Source organism: Balaenoptera borealis (assembly GCF_965194805.1).
Source record: "Balaenoptera borealis genome assembly, chromosome: 5".
Lineage (NCBI taxonomy): Eukaryota > Metazoa > Chordata > Mammalia > Artiodactyla > Balaenopteridae > Balaenoptera > Balaenoptera borealis.
The window spans coordinates 3,802,730-3,826,147 of record NC_138862.1 but is presented as its reverse complement, the minus strand read 5'-3'; the positions used below and the strand labels follow the sequence as shown (position 1 = coordinate 3,826,147).

General features: G+C 47.6%; 1 protein-coding gene across 1 annotated transcript in view; it reads left to right on the top strand.

Moving 5' to 3' along the window:
- UMODL1 (uromodulin like 1) overlaps window positions 1–13,984 on the top strand; it is a 63,123-nt gene extending 49,139 nt beyond the window's left edge. The window contains exons 17-22 of the mRNA XM_082393529.1: window positions 3,473–3,618; window positions 4,116–4,352; window positions 4,625–4,784; window positions 6,581–6,665; window positions 11,344–11,544; window positions 13,161–13,984. Of these exons, the coding sequence (XP_082249655.1) occupies window positions 3,473–3,618; window positions 4,116–4,352; window positions 4,625–4,784; window positions 6,581–6,665; window positions 11,344–11,525 (810 nt within the window). The 3' untranslated portion in view covers window positions 11,526–11,544; window positions 13,161–13,984. The remainder of the gene's footprint in view (window positions 1–3,472; window positions 3,619–4,115; window positions 4,353–4,624; window positions 4,785–6,580; window positions 6,666–11,343; window positions 11,545–13,160) is intronic.
- Window positions 13,985–23,418: the final 9,434 nt, after the last annotated feature.

The window sequence follows — 23,418 nt, the reverse complement described above, 5'->3', positions numbered from 1 at the left end:
TGCAGAGAGGGGCTCCCATGCCTCCCCGAGTGCTGGGGTGACTCTGGGCTGGGGGTCCTGGGCCCATGTCAGCACCTCTGGTTTGCAGCGTCCATCACGTGGTGGGCTGATGGCTCCAGGTCCTGCGTCTTCAAATGCTGCCTCTAGGCCACAGTGACACTCCTGCACCCCTCACCCCCCATCCTTCCCGCTCCCCACGCTTGGCCACTGCTTTCAAGGCCACGCCAGGCCAACGGGCAGCACCTTCCATGGGTCCAGCCAGCGCCGGGCATGGGGGGAGCGGAAACAGCATTGGGTGGTGTTGTCCCTGGAGAGACGTGAGGTCCTGGCACGGGAGGTGCCATCACCCAGTAGAGCAGGGTGGGGCTGGGCTTCCTGGGCCCGGGGTGGGGAGGGGCCTTCTGGAAGGAGGCTGAAGTGGTCCCAAGGGGTGTATGGGGGGCGGACCACGACCCCCGGGGGCAAGTGCAGATAGCCGGATGAGGGAGGCCAGAAATGGGGAGGATTTACAAGGTGGATGGTGTCCGAGTAGCTCTGGCCAGTGGGATGGCTGGGCCCTGGGTGGGACGGCGGCCCGAAGGGGAAGGGCCTCCTGTGGGAGGTGGGCTGGGGGACGGTCTCAGCAGGGGCCCTGCCATGGCACTGGGGGAAGGTGGTCCTCAGGGATGCTGAGCTGCTGGGCTGGGCGGGGGTGGGGCTGAGGGTCTCCGGCTTTGCTTCCTAGCACAGGGGTGGAGAGGGAACCGGGTCTTGAGGACCCCAAGCACCTGCTGGCTGGGTGTCTAGCCCCCTCATCACCCCCAGGCCAGGTGTTGTCATCCACATTTAACCAGTGGGACCTGGAGGCTCACCAAGGTCTATGGGGACGGTGGTCAAGGTCAAGGTCTCCTGGCCTCCAAGGACCAACCCTGCGGCCTCTGCGACTCTGCCTCTCCAGGGGCCTCAATGGCACGGGGTGGGCAAGGGACCCGCACCCTCAGAGGCTCTGGTTGGAGCCCTGGGTGAGCTCCCTCGTGGGGCAGGTGAGCCCAGGCTCTGGATGGGCTAGGCTTGCTGATGACCCCAGGTCAAGGGCACAGGGAGGCGACATCGCGGGCTGAAGGGCTCAGAGTTGGCGTGGGCTTCAGTAGGAAGGGCCCTGAGGAGGGGAGGCAGGGGAGACACAGTGGGAGACTTCTCGCAGAAGAGACCCAGGGAGGGCAGGCAGGGGACACAGGGCACGGGGACAACGGCAGCTCCAAGGTACCAGCCTGCCTGGAGGCCAGACCCTGGGCGAGGGCTGCCCAGGCAGCTGGAGGACCACGCGCACCTGCGGGTCCGGCTGGCCGCCCTCAGGCGTGATTCCACCTTCCCCTTGACGGGGGTGGGGTGGTCCTCAGACCCACACACAGGGCCGCTGGGTTGACGGACCAGCTGGGACGTTTCCAGTGACCACAGCCTTCATCAGTCCCCCTCCAACCCCTCCAGCCAGCACAACTGAAAAATAACCAGGGTTTGGCTTCTCTTTCTTAAAGATTCCTAAGACTCTCACCTGGAGGTGGGGGCTCGGAGAGGGAGCGAGCAGCCATGGTGGGAGGTGCGGAGTGCGGGGGGCCGCAGCTTCTGGGCGACTTCAGTTCTGAGCCAGAGTCTGCACACACGCTGGCGGGGGGCGGGCGCGGGTGTGGGCAGAGCTGCCGCTGTGGTTCTCAGGTCCACGTTGGTGCAGGACCTGCAGACCTCAAGTGACAGATGCTAGAAAATAAGACAGTCCTGCCCGCAGTGCTCAGGTGCGATGGGCTGGCCGGGCTGCCCTCGGGGGAGCTAGCACCGCCTACACGGAGGCACAGACACAAGGCTGCAGGCGTCGGCTCTCCCACTTGCTTGTTTTTCCGTGGTAGACAAACACCTGGTTTAGCAATTAAATTCAGTGAAATTCAGGGTGCTTTCAGAGCAGAGGGAAATTCATCTCTTATGAGTCATCCAGGCCCTGGAAACCACAAGAGCTCTTCTGTGTTTTGAAATTTGTCAAAAACTAAGTGTCCCCCTGGAGACTTAGTTATACAAATACAACAGATTAGGTACGGTTAGCAGGTTCTTCCTCTTTTTTGCGGGGAAGGGGGTTAAATTTTATTGACCTCCTAGTTTTTAAAAAAAGTTAAATTTAAGGTCTCATCTCTCAGTTTAATGTACTATATACATCAAACTATGTTTCATACTATCTATGTTTCCGTTAAATTTAAGGTCTCACCTCTCAGTTTGATATACCATATTCAGATGGTTTAGAGTATGACTAAGAAGAGAGAAATTAGCCCGTGCCCCAGAGATTCACGAAGTACAGAATCATCTTCATAAATACGTGTAAAATTCTTGTGAAGATAGCAGGGGACTGTCCAGGTTTTCTGAGGCATTTTTCAAAGTGAGTCAAGGCACATAATGTCCACCACTGTGAGGACACATGTTCTAAACTTGGTGCCTCTAATACAGCCCAATCCGAGATGTGGCTTCATGGCTATTGTAAAACTAAATGTGCTGAATGAGGGTCTGCTTCTGAGCTGAAGAAACCACAGGACCTGTAAACATCATGCAGATAATTAAAAATATGAGATACGAACACAAGCACTTTATTTTAAAAAGCAAACAAAGAAGAGTTTGTGTTTAAATGTTTCCATTTTGGATCGTTCAGTTAAGAACCTATCCACCTTTGTTCCCAGAAGCTAATGCATCAGGAATCTCTACCAAGGAAAATGAATTCTAAAAATTATTATGACTTTCAATCATTCTAATTTCAGCATCTGTATAAAAACTTAGAGAGACTAATAATATCCAACAGCTAAAGATTCTTTTTAAAAAAGTCTTTATTCCAGTTTTATTGAGATGTAATTGACATACAGCCTGTATAAGTTTCAGATGTACAGCATGATGATTTGACTTACGTACATCATGAAATGATTATTACAGTTTAAATGAACATCTGTCGTCTCATATAGATACAAAATTAAAGAAATAGAAAAAACTTTTTTCCTTGGAGTAAGAACTCCGAGGGTTTACCCTCTTCACCACTTTCATATATAAAGTGCAGCAGGTGCTAATGATATTTATCATGTTGTACATGACATCCCTAGTACTTCTTAGTTGCAGACTTTAACCAATTTATTTTAACTCGATTCCTTTGGTGAGGGCTTGCTCTCTAATTTTCAGAAGTGTACTTGGGGATTATTTGGGGAAGAATCTAATCTGTTGTTTGGGGTATCATCTGATCTAGTCTGTCTCTGGTTCTCTTTTAATGAAGAAAGCCGGTACAGGAAATAGGCTAAACCAGATGTCACGACGTTATGTTCTCTTTTGCAATTTACACTGGGAAAAAGTTGTCAAGGTTTTCATATTTGGGGGGATAAGCTTTAAACAACCCCTGCACCCAGAACTGTGGTCCGTAGCCATGTCGGGGGCCTGCTGGGGCCCGGGAGCTCACTCATTTCCCGTCTGTGTTCAGAACATGACGAATACGGTGGTGAGGACCACGCTGAGGAACGACCTGTCCCCAGAGGGCATCATCCATCACCTGAAGATCCTGAGCCCCATCCACTGTGCCTTCCAGAATGACCTCCTGACGTCATCGGGCTACACCCCGGAGTGGGGGTGAGTGCAGAGATCTCTCCCCAATTCCCTGCAGCTCACGTTCCTCCCAGCACCATCACTTGGGGATTTCTTTCGGTTTTAATCACTTGAGGACCCTTCTGAGAGACTGAACATACAAAAGGCAGTGGCCAAGACTTGATTAATAACTGCCAGCTTCCCTAGATTTGTCCCCATTTCCAGTTTAGAACCAACCAGGGAAAGCCAGATCTGTTCCCCTAGCCAGTCACATAGGACGCCCCCATCAGGGCACGCCTGTCTCCCCCTTTCCCCTGTGAAGCTCACCCCTCCTCTGCCTGCCTTTGAGTCTCCACCAAACTCTAGTGACTGGGGCTGACCCCAGCTCTAGCCAGCTCAAAAAAAAATAGCCTTTCTTTGCTTGTTCTCATTTGGGTGGTCTTGTTTTAATTCCATCTTTCTTTGGAGTTGTATTTTGGGGAGAAATGGGAACAGGAGGGTCACAGAAGCAGAGCCCCCCCTGCAAACGCTCCCTCTTGCAGGGTTTACACGATCATCGAGGACCTCCATGGTGCTGGAAGTTTTGTCACTGAAATGCAGTTATTTATTGGAGACTCTCCTATTCCTCAAAATTATACCGTGTCTGCCAGTGATGACGTCAAGATCGAAGTAGGGCTCTATAAACAGAAAAGCAACCTCAAGGTGGTCCTGACCGAGTGCTGGGCAACGCCATCCAGCAATGCCAGGGACCCGGTCATGTTTGGCTTCATTAACAACAGGTAGGGGCTCAGGGGGCACTGGGCACCCACTCCCTCTGTGTAGCCTTCTTTGGACCCTCTGAATTTCCAGACATGCATGGATGCAGACCCGGGTTTTAGGTGGTGCCCTCAGGAGACCCTCCTCTTGGGAACTGGAGACCTAGCCATCCTTGCCTTCTTGGAGCCTAGTGGGGATGCCCTGTGTGCACTCAGGTGCACGGTAAGGAAACTCACCTGGGAACAAGGACAGGAGGGCCAGTTTAGAACTAATGAGTCACTTTCTCTCTTCCCAGCTGCCCTATCCCCAATACACACACGAATGTGATTGAGAACGGGAACTCCAACAAGGCCCAGTTTAAGCTGAAAATCTTTTCCTTCATCAACAACTCCATAGTCTATCTGCACTGCAAACTCCGCATCTGCATGGAATCCTCTGGAACGACGTGCAAAATAGTAGGTGTTTTGCTGTTCTAAACCTCTGGACTCATCCTCTTTGTTATGAGGAGGGTTGCTCTGTGATCAGAAGCCCAGGGCCTGGGCATTTCTGGGGCCAGACTTCAGGGAGGAGGTGCTGGGCCCTGCAGACTTGGCCCTTAAAAGACATGAAATGAGGTTTCAATGGTGGACAGTCCTGGGTGGAGAACCAGTGTCGCTGGGCGGCTAACTTGAGTCCTTCCTTAGACCATACCATTCCACTGGCCATCACATCAGACCTTGCTTGTCATGGTGCTGTAATTCTTCTCCTCCAGGTGACTGAATGCATATTTCGGTGTAAAAATGTTATTTTAATTTGAAATTATTTTTAGCAAGTCGATGGCACACTGCTGAATCCTAGCCACTAGGTTATTTAATCAGGTTTTTGTTCTTTCCCGTTCAGCATTTATGCTGGGATTATGAATAACTTTACATTCTCATTTCCTCAGAACTTTGAATTTGAAATGTGCTTTGCACTTCTGGGTTGGAGAGTTATTCTTCATCCACAGACAAGTATGTGAAGTGACTGTCATGTGTCACCTGTGGCTGGGGAAGGCACGGAGGGCTCTGCTGGCCTTTGGTTCAGCAACTGCATATTTCTCTCTCCTTTGGGGACGCGTTTGTTCCTGTGCTCCTTACGAAACTTGGGCGGTTTTCCTGGGTGATCAGGGCCAAACATCATTCAAAATGCACAGCAGAAGAAATCCAGTGAGCCCTGATTTTGCTGTCACTTTTTCTCAAACAGTAGGTCTTCTGGAACAACAGCAGGAAAGGAACACAGACTCCTGGTGCCTGCCCGCTGAGGGGCTCCGAGCCTGTATCAGCCCCTTAGAAACCCTAGGGTGTTAATGACCACGACAGCTTTGACAAGGAGTTTCCGGTTCTCAAATTCTCTACACTATGAGCTTCACGTATTTCTTTCCAAGCTCCTCTAGGATGGGTGTTTTATTGGTTTCCTGGGGCTGCTGTAACGAAGTACCGCAGGCTGGGCAGCTTAAATAACATAAATCTACCCTCGCACAGTCTGGAGGCTGGGAGTCCGAGATCAAGGTGTCGTCGGCTGGGCCATTCCTTGTGAGGCTGGGGGAGAATCTGTTCCAGGTCCAGCTCCCTGACTGATCGATGCCACCTTCTCCCTGTGTCTTCACATGTCTTCCCTCTGTGCATATCTGTGTCTGTGTTCAAATGTCCTCTTTTTGCAAGAACGCAGTCATATTGGATTAGAACCCACCCTAATGACCTCATCTTAACTTGATCATCTGCAAAGACCGTATTTCCAAATAAGGTCACGTCCACAAGTACTGAGGTTAGGACTGCAACATCTTTTGGGGGACACATTGCACCCCATGGCAGGTATATGGTAGACAGATTCTATCATGTCATTGAAACTTTTCATCAGGCAAAGGTGTTAAAAGGAGCAGGTGTCTGCCGCAGGCTGTGGCGAACAAAGGGTGACTCTGAGACGATGCCCCCAGGGGCCAAGGGGCCAGAGCTAGAAACTGGAGACAGCACAGGGGGCTACATCTTGCTTCCTCCAACCCTCCTGCTGCCCAGCCCTCCCCCATCCAGTTGGGCACCCCACCTGCACAACCCCGAGGCCCAGGTGGTCCAGCCTCCCCCCTCCTCCTTCTCCCCTGACTGAACTCATCCATTGTGACTTGACGTTTCCAGCAGGAAGGAACATGTACGAATCAGAGTATCAACCCTGATAGTGGGTACATTTCTCATAAACATTGTTCAACTAATTTGTACTTCTTCTCCTTTTAAAATTACAGAACTGCGATGACTTTCGGTCGCTGAGAAATGGTGAGCCCTCTGCAACGCACCAGATGTCCTGGGGACCCCTGATTCGGTCCGAAGGTGAGTTGGTGACTTGGTTTAGACAACTAAACTCGGGTATTGATTCAGAAACTGCTAGCTGTCCCCAAATATCTGTTCTCTTCTCCTTCCATGGTAATAGAAACCCCAGTTTTTAGGGGACAGGGGGCTGCCAGGAATAAAAACTATAATTCCCAACCGACCTCACAGCAAGAGTGGCCATATGAGTGAGCTCTGGCTAATGAGATGCAAAAGAGAGTGTCGAGTGACAACTTTTTAAGGGTGCCTGCCTTATAAACATCTGGTACCCACCCGGCTGCCTGACATTCAGGGGAGGCGGCTGCAGCCAGCCGCCATCTGGGGCCATGAGCACCATGGGGGCAGGAGCCGGGTGCCCCAGGGCACCACAGAGCAAAGCTGCAGGGCCAGGCCTGGGCTCTGACCTCCAATTTTTATGCCAGAAAGAAATAAGCTTCCATTTTCTTTGTCCTTGCTATTTCGGGTTTTTCTCTTCCTTACAGCTAAACCTAATCCTAGTTGACTTTCCTTTTTTATTGTTTTTCTTCCTGATTTGGATGGCCCTCCTTGCCTCTCTATTTTCCCATACAAGAACTTCTGGGTTTTGGATGCAGGGTGTAAACTGGCATGGGTGTGCTAACCAGGGCTTGGGAAGGGAGGTCTTCTTGGCCAGTGATATTCAACTGCCGGTTCTCATCCAAAGGATTTTGGAAATTAAAAAAACATCACAGGTCCCAGGCCATGCCCCAGGCCAACCAACTCAACGTCTCTGGAGCTGAATTCCAGGCCCTGGTGTTTGCACTGGTCCTCGGGCCATCGCTGGCCTGGGTCCTGGGACAATATGCTTTTCCTACCCTCTTCATTGTCTTAAATGGCTGAGAACTGATTGATCTAATATGAAAGAGAATGTATGTGAATTGCATTCTTATTTATAGAAACAGAACTTCTATTTATTCGTAGATATTACAGATAATGTCAAAACCAGAGTGGAAAAAAACACTGGGTTTGGAGTCAGGAGGCTTTTGTTTAAATATAGGCTCTCACACTTCTCTTAGGAACATTCCTGAGTCTTCTGAGTCCCATCCATCCATCCATCATTCCTCCATCCATCCACTCATCTACCCACTTATTCATTATCTCCTCTAACTACTGTATGTCAGGCACTGTGCTTTTTCTCTCCATCATAGGAGTTATTACAACAGTCCTACATACCTGGCCAATAAGATTACAGTAAATAAAAATCCTCTGTGAGGCTAAAATTTGTGATGCTGGAGCTAGGTTGCCTGGAGACAAAACTTGGGTCTGACTTTGGGCATGCTGCATTTGCCTCATTTCCCTCATCTGTAAAATGGGGACAACAATGATGATGACGGTAATTCCTAGTTCATACTGTGTCTTGTCCATAGAAGTTACTGGTAAGTGTTATTTGTTGTCCTTCCTAACTGGTAGTGCACTTTACTAACACAACCATTGCAGAGAACACCAAACACAGTAAGGGTATAGACGGTCAAGCTCAATAACAAGGATTACAATTACTCATTTTGTTCATCATTCTTTCTCATTGTATTATTAGCTTTTTTGCTTCATCACTGTGTCATACAAATATACAGAAACATCACTTAGAAACATGGAATCTCCCAGCTGGTAGGCAGGTGATTACATTTTAATAGTGTGTAGTAACAGAAATACTGCTGGAGACACAGAGTGAAAAGAGGCTGGCAGACAAGTACCTCCAGGATTTTATCCCTGCCCCTCCCACTGGGCACCTGCAGCCCGGCCCCTCCCACTGGGCACCCATGACCTGTCCCCTGCTATCACATCACTTCTACTCTGGGGAAGAATGAGAACACTGGGAGATCTCAGGGAACATGTCCAAGCTCACACAGCTGTCACCTGGACAAGCTGGGCCTCTCCCAGCAGTTCCAGGCTTTTCCTAACCCACCCACCCTTGGTCTCCAGGGGCTGCCCTGGCTTCCTTTCCAGGGATCAGTCCACCCTAGCCTTCACACCACGGGTGTTAGTTTTCTGGGGCTAGTGACACAGGAAACTAAGAACCACAAACTGGGTGGCTTAAAATAACAGAAAATACTCTCTCACAGTCTGGAGACCCAAGTCCAAGATCATGGGGTGGGCAGGGCTGGTTCCTTCCAAAGTCCCTGAGGGAGAATCCGTTCTAGGCCTCTCTCCCAGCTTCTGGTGGTTCTGCTCTGGCATCCTTGGCTTGTGGTTGCATCCCTCCAGCCTCTGCCTCTGTATCACATGGCTTCTCCTGAAGGTCTCCGTCTTCTGACAAGGACACCAGTCATTGAACTGGGGGCCTCTTCTGCTTCAGTATAACTTAACTAAAGATGTCTGCAATGACCCTATTTCCAAATAAGGTCACATTCTCAGGCACTGGGGGTTAGGACTCAACATACCTGTTTTGGAGGGATACACTTCAACACGTAACACTGTGTGTTGGCAATTTTAAGGCAGCATCCCACTGGTAATCGTTGCTGAATCTGTGCTACCAACAAATCATATATCGGCACTGTAATTTTTGCACTTAATTTTTGGAAATCATCCATGGCCATTTGCTTTTTAGAGAACATTATTTCTCTCTCACTAGAGTTTTTTGTGTGAAGAGGTAGAGAATGTTTGAGATTAATGTCCGTGGGATCCTGAAATGTCCCAGTGGGAAGGGTCTGGAACAATTATTGAGGCAGCTCAGAAGTGAGGAGCCTGGGTGTCCCCAGAGGACAGCTGAGCTGGACCTCAGACCTCTGGAAGGACCTGGACCCTCTGGAAGGGGCCTGGGTTATATGTACCCTGCTCCTGGGTTATTTGCGTGCCGGGAGGTCCTCCATCACTTTCCCTCACCGAGATGTGTCCCCTTCACAAGAGCAGCGATAGGTTTTAGTGTCTTTGCAAAAAGATTGATCATGTGCATCACCGCCGTGATATCACAACAGCCCTGTGCATGGTGCCGGCTGCTCTTGCTATCCTGCGGGAGGACCAGTGTCTTTTATTTAAGCATCTCGTCCATCATGGACTGACAGGTGGATACTATGTTTAAGGAAATACCCCCACTGATAGCGCAGGTCACGTTGCGACACAGGCTCCCTCTCTATTTGTAAACATCTCTCCTGGACCAGTAACCATTCCTGGACGATGGTAACCAGTGGACGACACCGGCCTGTGGACCCCACTCGGAGCAGCTCTGAGCCAGTGGCCAGTTAAGAGTGCTCAGCTGCAGGGAACAGAAACCCAGCTGGAGAGGCAGCGACCGAACAGGTTCGGTCATCTCTGTAGCTGCCAGTCTGGGTCTGGGGCTGGGCTCCACGGGACCAACAAGGGGGACTCTTCTGCCTTTCTGCTCCAGCATCCTCAGGGCAGACAGCCCCCCTTGTGCTCACAAGTTGGTCCCCTACATGAGGCACAGGAGGAGGGGGAAGGGTCCACTGTAGCACCCACTGGAGGATGGATTTAAGATCCAGCCATGAAGGAGTTGTCAGGAAGCTGGTGCCCCAGAGTCTGGAGGCCTCAGGTTCCTCGGGAGGTTGCAGCCGCTCCAGCAACTGTCCCCAGTATCCCTATCCCAGTGTGGTCCTCCCTCTGGAGGAGGGGTTTGCCTGGTTCCAGCTGGCCCACCATCCAGGCAGTTGGGTGGGAGCCTCTTCTAGGCCATTGTTGGATCACTTTGGTGTCTGCACTCGTCTGAGCCATGACTGGGAGACCCAGAGCTGCGACCACTTCCGGAAACAGCTCCAGAAATGGAAAATGGGATCTCGAGTGTCCCTTATCGTCCAGGAATGCTTTCCTACCCAGACCTTTCTGATAAGCTCCTGTGGTAAAATTGAGATAAAATTCACCTAATATAAAGTTAACTGTTTTAAAATAAATAATTGGGCGGAATTTAGCACATTCACCACCCTTCTCTAGTTTCAAAACATTTTCATCACCCAAAGCAGCTCCGTGCCCACAGGAGGGAGTGACTCCCCAGCCCTTCCCCTGCCCCTGAAACTACCTAGGTTGGCTTCCTGTCTCTGGTTTCCCTAGAAACAGGCTCACACGACGACGTGTGGTCCTTGGAGACTGTTGCCTGTCACTCAGCACAATGGCTGTTTTCAAGCCTCATCCATGTCGTAACCTGTGGCCGAATCTCATTCCTTTCATGGTCGAATATTATTCCACTGGGTGGATGGACCACATGTTGTTTATTCATTCATCCTCTGATGGATTTGGGGGCTGTTTCCCCCTTTCGGCTGTTCTGGATATGCCGCTATGAGGCCGCGTGTATGAGTATTTATTGAGTCCCTGTTTTCAGCAATTTGGGGTCCAGGCTCTCCTGTGCTTTCTTGCCCCCGAGTCCGGGGAAGGCCGGCTTCCTGGCGCTGTGCAGTGTGTGGGCACAGTGTGTCTCTGTGCGGGGCACACTGAGCGCTCTGCCCCGACCTGGAGGGCCTGTGGCTCCCACGCGGCCTCCTCCTCTGGGCCAGTGATTATCCAGAACGTGGGCAGGCAGACCCGTCCTGGCTGCTGTGCTCTCCTGGGCTTGGGAGAGGTACACGGGCACGCTGGACGTCTGACGCGTGAGAACTTGCTCCATCGCAGTTTCGTCCCGTCCCGAGCCCTCCATCCAGGGGCCATGCGGGGGCCCCGCTGGGACCAGGCCGAGCTGCTTTGGGCAGACCTGCCACCTGTGCCTGTTTCATCCCTGCAGGAGAACCTCCAGCTGCAAAGCCAGGCCTGGGAGCCGGTTACCTGGTCCTCATCCTGGTGGCCGCCTTTGCCTTGGTGGCGGGTTCAGCTGCCCTTCTCATCATGCGCTACCAGAGAATGACCGGAAAATACAACTTCAAAACCCAGTCCGACAACTTCAGCTACCAGGTGTTCCACGAATAAGGCGCCCGGCTGCCCGCAGGTGGGTGAGGAGCGAGGCCCGTCTCGTGTGATGCACCAGTCCTGCCTTTGCCACCGAGGGTGCCTGCACAGCGCGTCCCGCGGGGTTTGGCAAAGGGTAGATTTGTGGGTTTCGGCATCTCGTGCCTGTGATACTGTGATTTATAATCAGAAATATATATTTGGTCTTCATCCACTGCTCCTGGCACAGAGGTCCTGAAACCCTTGGAATTTCCTAAGTGCTGAGGGCGGTAAAGGTGTTTTTGTTATGTTAGTGAGGTGACCTTTGGCCTGTGCCTTAGGATGGGGGCCGGTTGCTGGGAGAGAGACTGCCTCGTGATTAGAGGGCTAGATGTGCTCTGCTGAGGCTCCAGATAGGGGACGAACAGCGGTAACTTCAGTTCAACCTTCCTCTAATAATAAAGATAACAGCTGCCTTGGCGGGGTGCCTTCCAGTCTGGTTGGGGGCCCGCAAGGTTTGGTCACGAAGACCCTTCCACTTCCCCATCCTATTCCATCCTGCCCCCGTCGGGGGTCCTGTCACGTGGACATGCCCCACAGTGGCCGGCCCAGGTCCCAGTTTCCTGCCTGGGTCAGCAGCGTCCCCAGCTGGGCCACCTTCCCCACGTTCAGCTCTTGATTCTCTCGAGATAATGGACCTTTGATACAACTCCTCAAACTGTGGCAGTTCCTGGCCTCATCCCTTAAATGAGGAAAGGGGGCTCAGAGAGCTCAAGTGAATCACCCCCATCACACAGCAGAGGCGGGGTTACAGCGCACTTCCCCTCAAGGCAACGTCCCTTTCTGGGTGACTTCAGCGTCGTCAGAGAAAATGTCACCTCCTCCAGGGGCTGGTCCTGCAGACACTGGAAACGTGATGTCTTCACTCTGTCTCAGCCCCCTTTGCTCCGAGGACCCAAGAGCTCACGTGATTCCAGGGCCTCGGAGCCCTTACAGCCTGGATGGGAAGGGTTGGACCAGGGCCAATCACCTCCCCGCATAGAATCGCAAGGGAATTTCAGCAACTTTTACTTAATATTTAGGAAATGAATTCCAACAAGGAGGCCAACACTTGTCCTGGGGAATTTCTAAGGAAATCTTGTGTGTTGGTGCCTCAGCCGTGCTGGATGGCCCCCTCCTCGAAATTAAAACACTAGAGGGAAAATTGTCCCCTTTTCTTTTCTTATTCTCCTGGGACTTCTGTCTTCCAGAGTAAAAAACATCTATAACTGGTTCTCAAGTTCCTGAAAAAATCTGCTTTTTGAAAATCTCAAACAAATAAACATCCCCAAGGTTGGCAGTTGGTACAGCCCCACTCGGTGATGAGCCCCGAGTCCGGGTGGGTGGTCCACAGTACAAAGGCACAAAGCCCCGAGGGTGTGGCCGTCCGGCTCAGGTGTGTGTACCTGTCTCACCTGACTGCTGACCTGCGGGAGCTGCACTCACCGGAGACCGGGGTTCCTGTGCCTCCTGGGATTCGCTGCCCTTTTATTTGGGCTCAATCTCTCACTATTCGGCAAGCACAGATGTCGTGTCCTGGGGGTTAGTGGTAACCTCTGCGACCCACTCTGGGCTTTCCAGCATCAACCCCACCTTTCCTGCTGCAGACTGACGCAGGTGATCTCCTTCCCCGCACAGGTAGCCGTGAATCAAGCTCCAGTCTTCACTCAAGCGTTGATGGCAGTCTGCTCTGTCCCGCATCCAGAGCCTGGGTGAGCTCCAGAAGTGGTGAAAACACAGCCTCTGCCTGCCCCCAGGAGGCCCGTCCTCTGCCTGGGTCCCAGACAAGGCAGCACCAAGTGGGTGAGCGGAGCTGGTGGAGAAGCAGGCCAGGAGCTGAATGCCCAGAGCCTCAGACACAGGGATCTTCGAACCAAGCTCGAACGCAGCTCTGCCGTCACGCAATCGCCTCCACCACACAGAGCTCCCAGGCCCCTTACCACCCTAAGTGGTCCAGGCGGCCCTTCCTGGCTTTGCTCACCATTGACATCTATCACCTACCACACACCCACCCACCCATCCATCCCTGTATTTGATCCTCTGTCAAATACATAACATTTCACATTTTCAAAACTATTTGACAGTGCAGTTGAAGTTCTTTTAAAAATAGGTGAGTCATTGAAATTGGGTCATTTGTAGAGACGTGGATGGACCTAGAGACTGTCATACAGAGTAAGTCAGAAAGAGAAAAACAAATGTTGTAAATTAACACATATATGTGGAATCTAGAAAAATGGTACAGATGAACCAGTTTGCAAGGCAGAAATAGAGACACAGATGTAGAGAATAAACATATGGACACCAAGGGGGGAAAGCGGGGGTGGGCGGGTGGTGGTGGGATGAGTTGGGAGATTGGGATTGACACATATACACTAATATGTATAAAATAGATAACTAATAAGAACCTGTTGTATAAAAAAATACAATTAAATAAAAAAATAAAAATAGGTGAGTCATAAAAATACTGCCAATGTGATTTTTAGTAGACATATATACTCTTTAACTTTTGTCCTGCATTACTAGGATATTATTTTTATTTACACAGCAGTGACTCAAAAGGCATCTATTAATACGAAAATTTTTATAGCAAGTAGAAATAACATTATATGTATCCTTATTTTATATTGTTCCAAGCACTTTCACAGATATTAAAATAAATAATTTTACCAGGGGTGAGGCACTATTTACCCACTGCACAATGGGAAACCGGAGAAGGAATGGGTGAGTTATTTACATAAGTTTACAAAATGAGTTCATGAGGAAATAGGTCTAGAATCTAGGCATTTTAGTCTAGCATTTTCTTCATTACACCATGCTAACTGATAATGCTTTTCACTTTATTTAAAGCAAATGGAATTGTATTTGATACCTAACACCTGAGAGGATAGTGTTTTTCCGTGAAGAACTTAGACAGAATTATATATAACAGGGTTTTAGTTTTTTTTTTCATTTCTCAAGCTTTTATTTTATTAAAAAGAATTTTTTTAATAGATCTTTGTTGGAGTATAATTGCTTCACAATACTGTGTTAGTTTCTGTTGCACAACAAAGAGAATCAGCCATATGCATACACATGTCCCCATATCCCCTCCCTCTTGCGCCTCCCTCCCATCCTCCCTATCCCACCCCTCTAGGTGGTCGCAAAGCACAGAGCTGATCTCCCTGTGCTATGTGGCTGCTTCCCACTAGCTATTTTAAATTCGGTACTGTATATATGTTGATGCTACTCTCACTTCGCCCCAGCTTCCCCCTCCAATCCAATGTCCTCAAGTCCATTCTCTATGTCTATCTCTTTATTCCTGCCCTGCAACTAGGTTCATCAGAACTTTTTTTTTTTAATTCCATATATATGTGTTAGCATACGGTATTTGTTTTTCTCTTTCTGACTTACTTCACTCTGTATGACAGACTCTAGGTTCATCCACCTCACTACAAATAACTCAGTTTTGTTTCTTTTTATGGCTGAGTAATATTCCATTGTATACATGTGCCACATCTTCTTTATCCATTCATCTATTGATGGACATTTAGGTTGGTTGCATGTCCTGGCTATTGTAAATAGTGCTGCAATGAACATTGTGGTACATGTCTCTTCCTGAATTATGGTTTTCTCAGGGTATATGCCCAGTAGTGGGATTGCTAGGTCATATGGTAGTTCTATGTCTAGTTTTCTTAAGGACCCTCCATACTGTTTTCCATAGTGGTTGTATCAATTTACATTCCCACCAACAGTGCAGGAGGGTTCCCTTTTCACCACACTCTTTCCAGCATTTACTGTTTCTAGATTTTTTGATAATGGCCATTCTGACCAGTGTGAGGTGATACCTCATTGTAGTTTTGATTTGCATTTCTCTAATAATTTGTGATGTTGAGCATCTTTTCATGTGCCTCTTGGCCATCTGTATGTCTTCCTTGGTGAAATGTCTATTTAGGTCTTCTGCCCATTTTTTAACTGGATTGGTTGTTTTATTGATATTGAGCTGCATAAACTGTTTGCATATTTTGGAGATTAATCCTTTGTCCGTTGTTTCATTTGCAAATATTTTCTCCCATTCTGAGGGTTGTCTTTTTGTCTTCTTTATGGTTTCCTTTGCTGTGCAAAAGCTTTTAAGTTTAATTAAGTCCCATTTATTTATTTTTGTTTTTATTTCTGTTACTCTAGGAGGTGGGTCAAAAAAGATCTTGCTGTGGTTTATGTCAAAGAGTGTTTTTCCTATGTTTTCCTCTAAGAGTTTTATAGTGTCTGGTCTTACATTTAAGTCTTTAATCCATTTGGAGTTTATTTTTGTGTATGGTGTTAGGTAGTGTTCTAATTTCATTCTTTTACATGTAGCTGTCCAGTTTTCCTAGCACCACTTATTGAAGAGGCTGTCTTTTCTCCGTTGTATGTTCTTGCCTCCTTTGTCATAAATTAGGTGCCCATATGTGCATGGGTTTATCTCTGGGCTTTCTATCCTGTACCATTGATGTATATTTCTGTTTTTGTGCCAGTACCATACTGTCTTGATTACTGTAGCTTTGTGGTATAGTTTGAAGTTGGGGAGCCTGATTCTTCCAACTCTGTTTTCCTTTCTCAAGATTGCTTTGGCTATTCGGGGTCTTTTGTGTTTCCATACAAATTGTGAATTTTTTTGTTCTAGTTCTGTGAAAAATGCCATTGGTAGTTTGATAGGGATTGCAGTGAATCAGTAGATTGCTTTGGGTAGTATAGTGATTTTCACAATATTGATTCTTCCAATCCAAGAACATGGTATATTTCTCCATCTGTTTATGTCATCTTTGATTTCTTTCATCAGTGTTTTATAGTTTTCTGAGTACAGGTCTTTCACCTCCTTAGGCAGGTTTATTCCTAGGTATATTATTCTTTTTATTGCAATGGTAAATGGGAGTGTTTCCTTAATTTCTCTTTCTGATTTTTTGTTGTTGGTGTATAGAAATGCCAGAGATTTCTGTGCATTAATTTTGTATCCTGCAACCTTACCAAATTCATTAATTAGTTCTAGTAGTTTTCTGGTGGCATCTTTAGGATTTTCTACGTATAATATCATGTCACTGGCAAACAGTGACAGTTTTAATTCTTCTTTTCCAATTTGTATTCCTTTTATTTCTTTTTCTTCTCTGATTGCTGTGGCTAGAACTTCCAAAACTATGTTCAATAAGAGTGGCAAGAGTAGATATCCTTGTCCTGTTCCTGATCTTAGTGGAAATGCTTTCAGTTTTTCACCATTGAGTATGATGCTTGTTGTGGGTTTGTCATATATGGCCTTTATTATGTTGAGGTAGGTTCCCTCTATGCTCACTTTCTGGAGAGTTTTTATCATAAATGGGTGTTGAATTTTGTCAAAAGCTTTTTCTGCATCTATTGAGATGATCATATGGCTTTTATTCCTTAATTTGTTAATGTGGTGTATCACGTTGATTGATTTGCATATATTGAAGAACCCTTGAATCCCTGGGATAAATCCCACTTGATCATGGTGTATGATCCTTTTAATGTGCTGTTGGATTCTGTTTGCTAGTATTTTGTTCAGGATTTTTGCATCTATGTTCATCAGTGATATTGGTCTATAATTTTCTTTTTTTGTGATATCTTTTTCTGGTTTTGGTATCAGGGTGATTTTGGCTTCATAGAATGAATTTGGGAGTATATCTCCCTCTGCAATATTTTGGAAGACTTTGAGAAGGATCGGTGCTAGCTCTTCTCTAAATGTTTGATGGAATTCGCCTGTGAAGCCATCTGGTCCTGGACTTTTGTCTGTTGGAAGATTTTTAATTACACTTTCAGTTTCATTACTTGTGACAGGTCTGTTTATATTTTCTAATTCTTCCTGGTTCAGTCTTGGAAAATTGTACCTTTCCAAGAATTTGTCCATTTCTTCATGGTTGTCCATTTTATTGGCATATAGTTGTTTGTAGTAGTCTCTTATAATCCTTTGTATTTCTGCAGGATCGGTTGTGATTTCTCCTTTTTCATTTCTAATTTTATTGATTTGTGTCCTCTCCTTTTTTTTCTTGATGAGTTTGGCTAAGGGTTTGTCAATTTTGTTTATCTTCTCAAAGAACCAGCTTTTAGTTTTATTGATCCTTGCTACTGTTTTCTTCATTTCTATTTCATTTATTTCTGCTCTGATCTTTATGATTTCTTTCCTTCTACTGACTTTGGGTTTTCTTTATTCTTCTTTCTCTAGTTGTTTTAAGTGTAGGGTTAGATTGTTTATTTGAGATTTTTCTTGTTTCTTGAGGTGAGATTGGATTGCTATAAACTTCCCTCTTAGAACTGCTTTTGCTGCATCCCATAGATTTTGGGTCATCATGTTTTCATTGTCATTTGTTTCTATGTATTTTTTTAATTTCTTCTTTGATTTCTTCAGTGATCTCTTGGTTATTTAGTAGCACACTGTTTAGCCTCCATGTATTTGTGTTTTACAGTTTTGTTCCTGTAACTGATTTCCAATCTCATAACGTTGTGGTCAGAAAAGATGCTTGATATGATTTCAATTTTCTTAAATTTTCCAAGGCTTGATTTGTGACCCAAGATGTGATCTATCCTGGAGAATGTTCCATGTGCACTTGAGAAGAAAGTGTATTCTGCCACTTTTGAGTGGAATGCTCTATAAATATCAATTAAATCTTTCTGGTCTACTGTGTCATTTAAAGCTTGTGTTTCCTTTTTTATTTTCTGTTTGGATGATCTGTCCATTGGTGTAAGTGGGGTGTTAAAGTCCCCTACTATTACTGTGTTACTGTCGATTTCTCCTTTCATGGCTGTTAGCATTTACCTTATGTATTGAGGTGCTCCTATGTTGGGTGCATAAACATTTATAATTGTTATATCTTCTTCTTGGATTGATCCTTTGATCATTATGTAGTGTCCCTCCTTATCTCTTGTAACAGTCTTTATTTTAAAGTCTATTTTACCTGATATGAGTATTGCTACTCCAGCTTTCTTTTGATTTCCATCTGCATGGAATATATTTTTCCATCCCCTCACTTTCAGTCTGTATGTGTCCCTAGGTCTGAAGTGGGTCTCTTGTAGACAGCATATATATGGGTCTTGTTTTTGTATCCATTCAGCCTGCCTGTGTCTTTCAGTTGGGGCATTTAATCCATTTACATTCAAGGTTATTATTGATAGGTATGTTCCTATTACCATTTTCTTAATTGTTTTTGGTTTTCTTTTTGTGGGTCTTTTTCTTCTCTTGTGTTTCCTGCCAAGAGAAGTTTCTTTAGCATTTGTTGTAAAGCTGGTTTGGTGGTGCTAAATTCTCTTAGCTTTTGCTTGTCTGAAAAGCTTTTGACTTCTCCATCAAATCTGAATGAGATCCTTGTTGGGTAGAGTAATCTTGGTTGTAGGTTTTTCTCCTTCATCACTTTAAGTATATCCTGCCACTCCCTTCTGGCCTGCAGAGTTTCTGTGGAAAAGTCAGCTGATAACCTTATAGGGATTCCTTTGTATGTTATTTTTTGCTTTTCCCTTGCTGCTTTTAATATTTTTTCTTTGAATTTAATTTTTGTTAGTTTGATTAATATGTGTCTTGGTGTGTTTTTCCTAGGGTTTATCCTGTATGGGACTCTCTGTGCTTCCTGGACTTGGGTGACTATTTCCTTTTCCATGTTAGGGAAGTTTTCGACTATAATCTCTTCAAATATTTTCTCAGACCCTTTCTTTTTCCCTTCTTCTTCTGGGACCCCTATAATTCGATGGTTGGTGAATTTAGTGTTGTTGCAGAGGTCTCTGAGATTGCCTTCAATTTTTTTCATTCTTTTTTCTTTATTCTGCTCCTCAGCAGTTATTTCCACCATTTTGTCTTCCAGCTCACTTATTTGTTCGTCTGCCTCAGTTATTCTGTTATTGATTTCTTCTAGTTTATTTTTCATTTCAGTTATTGTGTTGTTCATCTCTGTTTGTTTGTTCTTTAGTTCTTCTAGATCTTTGTTAAACATTTCTTGTATTTTCTCAATCTGTGCCTCCATTCTATTTCTGAGATTCTGGATCATCTTTACTATCATTCCTCTGAATTCTTTTTCAGATAGATTGCCTATTTCCTCTTCATTTATTTGGTCTTGTAGGTTTTTACCTTGCTCCTTCATCTGTGACATATTTTTTTGCAGTCTCATTTTTTTTTTTTTTTATGAGTGGGATTGTGTTCCTGTCTTACTGGTTGTTTGGCCTGAGGCTTCCAACACTGGAGCTTGTAGGCTATTGGGTAGAGCTGGGTCTTGGTGCTGAGATGAGGAGCTCCATGAGAACTCACTCTGATGAATATTCCCTGGGGTCTGAGGTTCTCTGTTAGTCCAGTGGTTCAGACTTGGAGTTCCCACCACAGGAGATTTGACCCAACCCCTGGCTTGTGAACCAAATTCCCGCAAGCCACGTGGGTGGCCAAAAAAAAAAAAAAACAATAACAAAGTAAAAAATAAAATTAGACTAGGAAACGAACAGCTATGTTAGTAAGAATATGAAAGTAAAAATATAGATGACTCAACAACCAGAAGGTACATCAGTACCACAATAGTAAAAAAGAGAAGGAGTGAAAAGAAAAAAAAGGGGGGTAAAGGTCTTGGCTCTGGAGGGCGGGGCCTAAGCGAGGGCGAGGTTTCGGTGGTGGGCGGGGCCAATGCTCAGGACCCACAGGGCTGGGAAAGGCACTGGGGCTTGGGGGGGGTGGGGTTTAGGCTCAGGGAACAGACGGGGCCCAGGTGTGCCCCCCACCCCTGGTCTCAGAGGGCGGGGACCTCACCTGGGAGCCCAGCAGGCTTCCTGGGCTCGAGTGGGTGGGGCAAATGCCCTCCTCTCCTCTCCTGCTCCTCTGGTCTGGGAGGGCCCCTCCCACCTGCCTCTCCTGATCTCCCCAGCCTCCCTCCTATGCCTCCAGGACCAATGTGGCTGTGGGGGGGCTTGGAGGATGGGGGACCAGCCTGGGAGCTCAGGAGGCTCCCTGTGCCCGAGTGGGCGGGGCAATCTCCCTCCGCTCCTGTCCTGCTCCTCCTGGATGGTCCCTCCCGCCTGCCTCTCCTGATCTCCCCGGCCTCAGGGGCGCCGATCCTGTCTGGCCTCCACTTCTCCCCACTCTGTCCCCCCCCCGTCCTACCAGTTCACTTGGGGGTTCCTCCCGTCTCCTTGGGCATCAGAGTCCCGCACCAGCAGCCGGCAGGCGCCCTAGTTGTGGGGAGACGCCAACTCCGCGTGTTTCCTCACTGCCTTCTAGACTCGGCCTCCACCTGGTCTTAGTTTTTAATTGATGAGATTAATTTTGTCAAATGTAATTAACTGCCATTAACACAGAACATTTGGGAAATGTGACTATTTTGATTTATTGGATAGTCTCATAGTCAGTACAGAATTACAATATGTAATACCGTGGATACCAATTCTGAACAAGTGGAATAAATTGCTGTGACACTGAAAAGTGACCGTGCTGACTGCTCTGTCTGGCTGCATCCACATCACATGCTCACCCAGCATCCAAGAGGGCGGACGCTGTGCTGTGCGTTTCAGGGAGACCAAGAGCCCATCTCTGGCTCTTCCTGAGCTGCGTCCACTTGTTCTGACATCAGCTTGGTACCTCTAACTTACCTTTCTTGAGGAAGAGACAATAAGTATTTAGTAAACCCAGGCTTGAGCCCCATCACCGTGTGGCTCTTTGGATCTCAGGTAAAGTAGTTGATGTGCATTTAAAAACTCCATCTACAGTGTTCATGTAATCTCAGTAACTACTGTGTCCATTCATTTGTGTTTTCTGTAATTATGAAAATTTGGTCTCCCTCCCACCCCCTTTTCCCTCCACTGCCCCAGTCACTTTTTCAACAAATATTTCCTGATCACACACCATGCACCAGGCCCTGGGCTCAGTGCTATGGATGACTGTGAGAGAGGCAGGCTTGGTTCTGCCCTCACAGAGCACGTGGTCTTGTGGGGGAGAGAGAGCTACTCAGATCAAGAGGTGATGGGGGTCATGTGCTGAGAGGGACAAGTGCATGTGTGCTGTGAGGTACCCTGACCTGGTCCACCCCTCCACTCATCTAAGCATCCACCATTCTCCTCTCTACCCATCCACCCATCTGCCCATCCATCCAACTACTCATCTGTCCATCCATCCATCCACTCATCCATCCATCCATCCATCCACTCATCTGTCCTTCCATCCATCCATCCATCCATCCATCCACCCATACATCCATTATCTATCCATCTACCCATCCACCCACCCATCCATCCATCCACCCATACATCCATTATCCATCCATCTACCCACCCACCCATCCATCCATCCATCCATCCACTCACCTGTCCTTCCATCCATCCATCCATCCATCCATCCAACCATCCATCATCCATCCATCTACCCATCCACCCACCCATCCATCCATCCATCCATCCACTCATCTGTCCTTCCATCCATCCATCCATCCATCCATCCACCCATCCATCCATCTGTCCTTCCTTCCATCCATCCATCCAACCAAGGAATGTTGTTGAGTTCCAGTTCTTAGGCTGACATTAGGAAGACAAAAAGAATGAGGTAGGGTGCTTGCCCTGGGGAACTCAAAATCCAGCTAAAGAAAAGCCCCTGTGAATACTACACGCAGTAAAGTCAGGGAGGCCAAGAAGGGAGGGAGGGAGACACACTTCTACGGGAGGGCTCTGGGATGCTGCTGTGTAGGGTTAGACTCAGTCTGCATCTTGCTTGTAGTTTAATGCCTCTGATCCCAGACTCTTTCTGCTGGCATGGCTCCGGAGTTAGATTGAAAGCATGTTGAAACAGAAGAAGGAAGGGAGGGATCCAGGGTGGCCCTGGACGTCTGTAGAGGTTGTTCACTGCTCTCCAATGCAGAGGTCACCTCCAGGGCTGTGCAAGGCACAACCTGTGAGGCCAGACTTGGGAGCCTTGGAGACCCTCCAGAAGACTCCTTCACGGACTGAGTGGGCCCTCCCGCCAGTGAGGGGCGGGGATTGTGCGCGCGCTGTGCCCTTACCTTGCAGATATTAATTACGCGCCTTCTCACTTTAAAATGGAGGAAATGGGGACGCAACTTTCCCAAAGTCAAAGAGCTAATAAGTGGAGGAGCTGGAATTGAAACCAGGCCTGCCTGCTTGTAAAGCCCTGTGATCTGCTCTGTGGCGGAGGGTCTGATGGAAACGGAGGGTCGATGGAGACCCACCGGCGCCCGCCTCGCACTCTCCGGCCCAGGCTGCACTACCGCGGGGGTACCACGAGATGGCGCCCCAGACCAGGGCGGGAGTCCTGTTGGTTCCACAGCAACCAGAGCGCTGCTTCTCCGGTTTGTTCTTTTTCGCCCAATTTGAGCCTCTTGCCTGCAAACGAAGGGAATCCGAAATCATTCCACAGAGCTTCCCAGCGCACGTGTATGCCGGGGTAAGTCTCAGATAACCACGCTGGTGGTAACGAGAAAAAGTAATCAACAGTCATTCTAAGAAATAAATGAAAACTTTTATTCCAGCCAACCTGAGGATTATAACCCAGGAGACAGCCTTTCAGGAGCTCTGAGATCTGTTCCGAGGAGGTGGCAGGGGGGTCAGCATATGTGTGATTTGGGGGAAGGGTACGTGCAACCAAGCACACATGTCGGTAGAAGGCTGCTGCTGGTCACCAGGAACAGACAACTCAGTTAATGGTTTGGGTGCTTTTCTAAGTATGGAAAGAGGCAAGAATCCAGGATCATACAAAATTTCTCCTGAAATATCTATCTGAAGGCGGGTTCTGCCAGTTTTCCCAGAGCACAGAGGGCCTCATCCCGATCTTCACTCCGAATTCCTTGTAGGTCCGCGACTGCAGTGGCTGAGGGCTTGATTCTTGTAGAACTGGAGGGTGGGCAACGTTCTTTATTTTACAATCCCCTCCCTTTCGGTCTTAATTTCAGCCAAAGTTTGGGAG